Source organism: Astatotilapia calliptera, chromosome 6 (assembly GCF_900246225.1).
Source record: "Astatotilapia calliptera chromosome 6, fAstCal1.2, whole genome shotgun sequence".
NCBI classification, from domain to species: Eukaryota; Metazoa; Chordata; class Actinopteri; order Cichliformes; family Cichlidae; genus Astatotilapia; species Astatotilapia calliptera.
The window spans coordinates 5,898,197-5,907,387 of record NC_039307.1 but is presented as its reverse complement, the minus strand read 5'-3'; the positions used below and the strand labels follow the sequence as shown (position 1 = coordinate 5,907,387).

The following is a 9,191-nucleotide window of genomic DNA, read 5'->3' as shown; positions in this document are numbered from 1 at the left end:
GGATTCTTAAGAAAAGATGTCGATAGGAAGGAGATCCTCCCATAGGAAGAAATAACATTTTTTTCCACTATCCCAAGTGAATTATGTAACTAATCGAAAACCTGATTTCAAATGTAGCCCTGGCTATATAAGTAGCTCATTATTTCAATTTGTTCATTAATATTGATAGTTAATTGCAAATGTTTAATGTGTTCAAGAATGTATACCTGCAAAGTATGTGATGTGTGTCAGTTAAATGCACAACCTTTTTATTTGTATTTTGAGGTTTATGTCATTATTTTTGATATGGTATTGATATGTACTACAGCTCCAGTGAACCCTGAAGTAGTCTCAGGTAGAGGGGTGGGAGTAAGTGGGGAGCCGTGTGCACTCTGCAGGAAGCGAGAGAGACGAGAGCTGAACAGTGTCGAGTGAACGCAGAGTTCTTAGAAGGGCGACAGACGCATTTTCGGGTTGACGGATAGTTAACTGGAGTCGAGAACTGTTGTACCCTTCTGTGAGGTAAATGTGGATTTTGTCTGACACTTGTATCCAATGTTATTGTGTAAAACGGATTAGCGCTAACACAGCCGCTAGCACAACTGCTAACATAGTTGCTAGCGTAGCCTAGCATATTCGCTAAGCTCTTGTTCTGCTCTGTTTTTATTTATTAAGCTAATGCTAAGATTGAATGTTATCACATGTGAACTGGCATTTAGTGGAGTTGTGTGATTCAGTAGGAGGAGACGGACGTCTTGCTGGTGTGTCAGAGAGGTCCCTTCTGCTGGTGTGCTGAAGTTATGTGTTCACGTGGGAGCACGTGGAAAGGACGACTGTGAGTGCTGCTGCCGCGGCCTGCTGGTAGCCGTGACCCAGTTTCCCCGCTATCCCCTTGAACTGCCTGGAGGTGTGAGTACTGTTGTTTGCACGTGCTTTTTATTTGTACTGCTTGGCAACAAGTGAAGCGACCATATTGTTTTAGGTCCCAACGCACCCTAGCCACGACTCAGGCCTGCAACGAGGGGTTTGCTAGCAGAAAGACTGTAGCACTTGAGGTGTGTGTGTGTGTTTGGTGAGAGTGCGTGTGGGCCCACAATATTATTTGATTATTTTGTTTCTGTTGAGGTAGATACCTTATCATTGTTTAACAAACTTTATTGATTTTACTTATTTTCTTTGTGTTGTTAATTCAGCATTCACTAAAGTGGAGTTAACTTTATAATTGACCTGCTTGTGTGTGATTTATTTCCATATAGTGTAGTTTTATTGCATATTTAATACCATAAGCATTAAAAAGGGAGTATCAATAGGAAAGTAACAACAGGAACCCAGGGCCCCTCTCAATAGAACGTGGGACGGGTGTTACACAAATATTTTGAAAACTCCCCGTCCTTCATGTCAATTTTGGCTGATTACACAGGAATCCATGGGTGACCAGAAAAGGAATTCAAAATGTTGCACAATGGTTTAGTTGTTCATGAGTCAAACCAAAGGAAGTCAGCAAAAGTAGTTATTTAGAGTGGCGTGGAGCCTGAGCTTATGGCTTACAGGGATAATACATATTTATGACAACTTCATTATTGCAAACTCTCATGTTTAGCATGAGAATTCAGCAGTGAAACAGTAAATGCCACTAAACAAAAACACAAGGAAGGAATTACATGAAGACATAATTTGCGGTGCATTCAGAAATATACTCTGTTGTGGCTTCTGCTATCTTTTATCTTTTATGGTGTGGTCTGCTGGGGCGGCAGCATCTCTGCTGGGGACAGGAAGAGACTGAACAGGGTGATCCGAAGGGCCAGCTCTGTTCTAGGATGCCCTCTGGACCCAGTGGAGGTGGTGAGTGACAGGAGAACGGCGGCTAAGCTGTCATCCCTGTTGGACAACATCTCCCACCCCATGCAGCAGACTGTGACAGCACTGAGCAGCTCCTTCAGTGGGAGACTGCGGCACCCACGGTGTGGGACGGAGAGATTTCGCAGGTCTTTCCTCCCCACTGCTGTCAGACTCCATAATAAAGACTTTAACTGATCAAGCACACACATCCATACATATGCAATAATACTAAGTGCAATAATCCTTTCTGTCATCGTTGTATTTTTACTCAGTTGTATATAGTATTTGTATTTGTATTCTATTTTTATCTTATTGTATATTTATTTTATTTTATTCTACTGTATATAGTATTTTATTCTATTCTGTACAGTTGTGTACTGTATTTATTCTTATTGTATTCTAATTTTTGCCTCATAACTTTTGCACTGTCCACTTCCTGCTGTGACAAAACAAATTTCCCACGTGTGGGACTAATAAAGGTTATCTTATCTTATCTTATTCAGAAAGCACACATCAAAGTCACAAATATCTTATTTCTTTGTTCCCCAGTGCTCAGGACTTTCTATTTTATAGATATTTTAACAATACCACTGCTTAAAATTTAAAAGACCCAGGTACATCAAAGTGCTTCACAGATGAGCTACATTTGCAGGGTTACAATAATAAAGGAGCAAAGAAAATACAGTTATCATTACAGATGGTGGCGTGGCACAAGCGCAAACCGGGGAAAAGTTAAAATCTAATTTGTTTAGAAGGCTGGAAATGGATTCTGGGATATTGCATTTCATCATTTCGAGCTGATTGAAGACCAAAACAGCCAATCAGATTTTTTTGCATCCAAGTCTGGGATTGGTTGGTTTTGTTTCACAATTATAACGGTGTACAGAAAGAGTTGAATGCGCACGGGCAGAAATGTTGAGAGCGCAAGCAACACGTTGCAAGCAAGCGCAAATGTAAAAACTGAGCGAGAGGGGCTGCTATTGTGTGTGTGTATGGATAATAGCAAACACTGAAATACATCTTTTGCACGCAGCAAATAATTTTGTTCACTCAAATTTAGCTTTTCTTCGCTCAAAATAAATTTCTCCTCAAAATACAACACTTGCACCTGCAGATTTTTTTTTACGTGCACTCAGAATAGTGGCACAAAAATAACGCCATAGAATTTAAGCGTGCACATGACTCATAATAATAATAATGGGTTGCATTTATATAGTGCGTTTTTGGGACTGCTTTACAATACCACTATTCATTCACTCTCACATTCATACACTGGTGAAGGCAAGCTACAGTTGTAGCCACAGCTGCCCTGGGGCAGACTGACTCAACAGTTAAGTTATCAGTTTGCAATTCTCCCAGGCACAGAGACAAGAGGAGTTAGGCTACACGGTAAATCACAAACTTAACTAAAAATGCCCCACAAGTAGCAACATGAAACTAATTTTTGTTTCACTTTTTCTACATATGTGAAGCCCAATTCCAATTTGATTAATGTGAGCAAAAGGGCCACATGCTTTGGTATATGTCTAACAGCATTATGGTCACAGATATTTTTATAAAATATTACATTTAGTCTGTTTAATCCATGTGCAGTTATTTTGATAGTACCAAAAACGTTCAGCCAAATGGAGCATATGCCACACAACTAACATAACTTTATTTTACCAATTTCAGTGTAAGTTCTCTCCCATTGTGTCCATCATTGTTAATATGTGTTTTGCAAATGTTTCGTCCTTGCTCCATTTCAAAAACAACACCAAATATTGAAACAGATGAATGGAATTCAGCCTCAATGAACATTTTCCAACTGTTTCTAAAAATGTCTTCTCGAAAACAACTTTATATTTTAAACCACATAATGGTTTAAATGATAAATTACTGTAATTATGCAGAATGAAACATGTTGATAGTAGTTTGGCTTGGACGGAGACGGAAGTAGAGTGTTCTTCATAGATCCTTACAGTAACTGTGCTTCATCTTAATTTCTTCTAACCGCACCAGTTGGATTTTTCTCCTTTCCCACCCCGCTTTGTCATCTTTTTGGCTTCTCTTATGGGAAAACTGTAATTGCAGTTTCTAAATCATTTACTATTATCATTCCTGCCCCAACAAAGCTAGTAATTTGCTTTTTTATACACCCAGTAAGTGAAACATGGAAACATTATTTACAGAGATGTATTGCAGCATTAATCTGATAAATGTCTTAACCTTTTTAAAATAAGACAGACAGACAGACAGATAGATAGATAGATCCCCCTACTGTAAATCTATACTGTACAGAGATATAGATGGGTTGCAGGATATGAAAGAAAACAACCTTCTTCTTCTTTTTTAATCAGCATTTTTCGTGTCTACATGTTGGGTCTTTTTCTGTTGATCCCTCCTCTGTTTTTCTTTGAAATCCTTTTGGATTCTCTTGTGGAATCATGTCGTTTTCTTTCCCTGAAACTATTCCTGCCCCACCTATTTTAGGAATGGTTCAGTTCTAAGGGAGTCCTTCCCTCTAGATCTATGTCTGCATCTTCACATTTTGGTCTCAGAGCCAAAATTTTAAGAGACTTCTTACTATCATTCTGTACACTGTTTTGCGAGATACATTTCTATATTGGGAATATAGTAAACAATGGGAAGCAGTATTAGGTCCAGAGGATTGAGGACAAGCCTACATCAACATCGGAAGAGACGAGATCAGAGTGAGAGTGAGCAAATAAATACGGGATTACTGGAGATGTCACAAACACAGACAGGAAATGGTGTCAGGCTCAAAAAAGATCTATGTTAACCACTGTCATTGACACACTTATAAACATCTCAATATTTTGATACCTGCTTGTTAATTGGTCAGTTTCTACATAAACTGGAAAGAGACATTTAAAAATATATTTATTTACATTTTGGGAAGACTTCTGCTTATAATAATCTGTGCCTTGATGGGCTTTTCTGGAGAATTTAGCACATGTGTGACACAGAAGTATTTACAGGGGAACAACTACGAGCAAAGGATAGTAGAAACACACCGATTGAAAAGTGAGTGAGGGATGTAGATACTGTACAGGAGGAGTGAAAGATAGAGAGAGTAAAACTGAGGGATGAGAGAAGGAGGAGCGATAGCAGCAGGAGATATGCCTCAGATTATCAACCGGTGTCAGATGCTCTGGGGACAGATAAAGAGGAGGAGCGTGACACAGAGAGAAAGAGGACGTCTCTTTGAAGCAGGACTGTAAAAATGACTGATGTGAAAAATTCATCATCTGTGGAGTTGCCAGAGGGGAAGTTAATGAAGAAGGTCAGTGCATGTAGATGCAAAAATATGCAAACTCCTGTCAATGATGCTCTTAAACATCCCACGTGGTTTAACTTCTGAGGTCTGGCTGGTACTAATTTATTTTTTAAGTTAATGCCACAATGCTTAACGCTCATAATGTTACAAACCAAATGGAGTTTTATGCACTTAAACACAACATTATCACAGAAGACGCTTATATTTGTCAGAAACTAAACCATCAATGATCAACAGCTACATTTTTATTAATTTTGTGAGAGCCAACTTTTCTGAGTTGGTACATCATAAACTGTGTATTGAACGCTTATGATTTGTTTGTGCTCTCTTCTCCAGGGTTCAATCAAGAAGAAAATTGAATCATTCAGGAGATGGAGTTCAGCTAGCATCAAGAGACCACCAAAGCCCAAGGCCAAGACTTTGAGTCTGTCCTCCCCAGTGGGAGACCCAGATGACATCTGGCTGGAAGAAGGTGACAAGAGGAAGCTACGCCCTATTGTTGACTCTGTCTTTGGACAGGTAGGTGACTGAACTGGGAACTATGTAAAGCCAAGATATATAATTAGACTGTCATTTTTAAGGGTTCTTTTTTTTTTAAGGGTGTGTCTTTCCTTATAAGGCATGGGATGTTACAATATCATATTGCTATATGTATAAATCATATATAGCAGCACCCTTTTTGAAAAATGGCTCACAAATATAGTGTTAAAACGTTATATATCCATATCTCTTTAACTATTTAGATTACGTTTAGATCTGTTGTGCAGTAGCGTGAGGTGTTTGTTTGCAGTAGTGAAAATTGTGCGCATAACATTTTTGCAACAGAGTATATTTTGACTGGTTACACATTAGTAAGAACCAGCCTGTATTATTAAAGAAGGATTATTTAAATTTAGATCAGCAGAACACTTGGAGGAAACACACATTCCTTGAGGATTGGAAGGGTAATAAACCTGCCAGGGCAAGCTTTAATTCAGACATAGTGTGAAACAGATGAAAAAGATAAAAATGTACCTAAAAAGTGTGTATTTGTTAGTGGCAGCCTTGTGAACTTGTTTTGCAGTCTTTAATAAGTAGTCAGCGTAGTTAGTAATCTGTCCCATAGTAAAAATTTCTGTGTGTATAAGCCAAGACTTCAGTTTCATGTATAATTTCTTGCCATGTACTTTTTTTCTGTTCTCACTGGTTTGATCCAGATATTTTTGGTGTATTTTAATGTGTTGCAATAGCAAATCTTCCACATTGTTTTTGGCAGTTATGGCTTCCAGTTTCATCCACTTCCTGTTTATGTTTGTGGTGTTACTGAAGAAAAGACAAAAGCTTGTTATTTATATTCTCATATATATAAAATATTTCTTTTGCCTGTGTAGCTTCTTTTAGACACCAAAACTATTTGGCAGAAACAGCTGGAACCAGTGCATATGGAGCCAGTTTTCCCATCAATAATAATAATAATAGTAATAATAATAATAATAATAATAATAGTAGTAGTAATAATAATAATAATAATACACTTCCTGGGAAGGTTTCAAAAAACCTCCACGGATTATAATGGAAAGATTAGAGTTGACCTTGTTTAGAGGTGTCCTGACAACAGGTTTGCTTTTTTGTTGTATATGGGAGAAATGTAAAAGCATCACAGGAATTTCTTTTACCTTAAAAAATAAATCCCTGATGATGACTAACTGTACCCTTGTGTACCCTGTACCCTTTTAACATGAAAGGCAAACACTGCCTTACGGTAGTTCAAGCAATCAAATGTGTTTAAATTTAAACAAAATAACAGTTCTGAGGCACAAATGATAATCCTGCTTTGTGCCTTCCTTTGTTAAATAGCAAACCTTTTAGGTTTATTAGTTATTGGGGATGTTGAGTGGCATTTTAATTAGAAAAAGAGAATGGCAGAAATAGCTATACCAATTGCAACACAGTTTTGATCAGTGGTCAAAAGGTCACCTGGGATTAGAGTCATAAACTAACAATCATTAAATGTTCTTTAAAGCCATCTGAAAAGAAAACTAGGCTGTGTTTTGACATGTTTTTATATTTCCCCTTTTTTTCTTAGTTTCATCTCCAGTTCTCATTATTCAGATGAGTCATCCATATGTAGCCGCTAAACTGGTGGAACTAAATCTTCACCACCACGCCCACGAGTGAGTGGGTCAGCGCTCAGAGCACAGAAATTTAGCTGGCTTCAAACACACCATTTATTTTCAGGATAAAACACAGTCAGAACCCCAAATACAAGCTAAAATCCCCGTATACAATAAAAATAGTGTTTACAACCCGCTAAAAACCCTGCCGGCAGGAATGATTAAACGCTAAAAACACAAAGCTAAATGAATGTTTTTCCCTATACTAAAAACTCCCCCCCAGGGTCCTAATTCTCCCAGTCCAGCAACACACGGGCAAATTCTCCTGAGCTGAGAGAGACAGGAGAGGAACTCCTCTTCCGGGATGTGGACTCTCGCCAGCAGAAGACCAGGGAGGAGGCTCCTATCTCCACCTGACTGTGCGCAATCGTGCAGTCCAGCTACTCTCCACCTCCGCGCACGGCCTCCCTCGTAGCTCCGCCCTGAAACAACAGACACGGGCCAGCAACGTTGTCAGCGCAGCCGCTGTTACCCTTCCCCGGCAAAGCTACTCCTAGCGCCCAACAGTGGGAAAGCGATACTCACAGATGCAGGCAGAGGCGTACCCCTGCCCTACTGTGGATTTCACGCGTCGCCTCCCACGGTCGCTATTCTGTCCGTCGGGACTGGATCGCCGGATTGTGCTGGCCGATCGCCGAATGTCTCGTGGCGCCCCACAGTCAGGCCAGAGGTCCTTCTTCTCATATGCTGGCTTGCACACGTTTTGTTTTCCAGCTCTCCACTTTTCGTGTGTCTCTCTCTTTTTTGTCTTTGCGCTCACTATCTCCCTTAAGTCAGTTTGGTGGCTGATAGGCCACCTCGGGGAACGCCCCCACCTCACAGGTGCCTACAATTGTCCGCTTAATCCACAGTGGAATAATAAAAAACATATTGTTCAATCAACACTTTAAATATGGAGATAAAATCATGCAATAGGAATATCAATAAACAAACATGCAATATCACTATTACAATAAAATCATGCAAATAAAATCGACACCCTGTACCAACACAGTCTGATCCAAAACAAGATATAAAAACACAATTTTCCACTGTGTGACATCCCCCCACATTTTACCTGTGACAGTCCCTGTCACCCTAGTCAAGTGACCTGTAACGGGCGGGTGGCTGACCAAAATTAGGCCTTGTCGAGCGGCGCACCTCTGACAACTCTCCCGGCTGCTGGGCTGGGGCGCTGGGCACAAAACCATAAAATGGAGGCTCAACTAGCACCTCTCCCTCAACGCTGACTTCCTGCCCCTCTGAGTGGTAGTCTGCTGCAGGGGTAACGCACAACTTTAGTGCATTCCGATGGAGGACCTTCTCCCCCCCCCCTTTCTCCAGATGCACCCTATATACTACACCTGTCTTGCCAACTTCTTCCACTACCACATACGGCTCTGAGCTCCAACCTGGGTGCAACTTGCCTCGTCCCTGCCTATTCCTGTCCCTTATCCAAACTCTCTCGCCTGGCACCAACGGCAGGGCCCGCGCACTTCGGTCATAAGCCCTCTTGTTTTGGGTGGCTGCTGCCCTCATCTTCTTCTTAGCCATCTCATAGGCAAAGGATAGTTTCTGGTGATGGTCCTTAACCCACCCTCCCAGGTTGTGGCATGGAGAATCCCGCTCAACACCTAGGTTCAAATCCACTGGCTGCCTCAAATGCCGCCCAAACATCAGGTACGACGGCGCATACCCTGTGGCACTATGGACAGTATTATTATATGCTTGTAAGAGCTCTGGGAGATATTCTGGCCACCTCTGTTGTCTCTCTGACTCTAGGGACCGAAGCATGTGCAGCAATGTCTGGTTCATCCTCTCAACCCCACCATTTCCAGCCGGATGGTATGGGGTGGTCTTGCTTTTTGTAATGCCATAGCACTTACACAGCTGGTACATCAGGGCAGACTCAAAACTACCACCTCTATCTGAGTGTAGCCTGGTCGGGCCGTGTGAAAAGA

The 9,191-nt window shown here is 40.8% G+C and overlaps 1 protein-coding gene and 1 long non-coding RNA gene across 2 annotated transcripts in view; one reads left to right on the top strand and one right to left on the bottom strand.

The window, feature by feature from the left end:
- The first annotated feature begins 3,098 nt into the window (after window positions 1–3,098).
- The window catches only part of cabp2a (calcium binding protein 2a), a 28,195-nt gene continuing 22,102 nt past the window's right edge, over window positions 3,099–9,191 (top strand). Inside the window, exons 1-2 of the mRNA XM_026169905.1 lie at window positions 3,099–5,104; window positions 5,435–5,617. Of these exons, the coding sequence (XP_026025690.1) occupies window positions 5,045–5,104; window positions 5,435–5,617 (243 nt within the window). The 5' untranslated portion in view covers window positions 3,099–5,044. The remainder of the gene's footprint in view (window positions 5,105–5,434; window positions 5,618–9,191) is intronic.
- LOC113023663 (uncharacterized) lies at window positions 7,288–8,220 on the bottom strand. Its single transcript, XR_003272601.1, has 2 exons — window positions 7,777–8,220; window positions 7,288–7,673 (listed from the first exon to the last, which is right to left on the bottom strand). It is a non-coding gene; the product is annotated as an uncharacterized LOC113023663 (long non-coding RNA).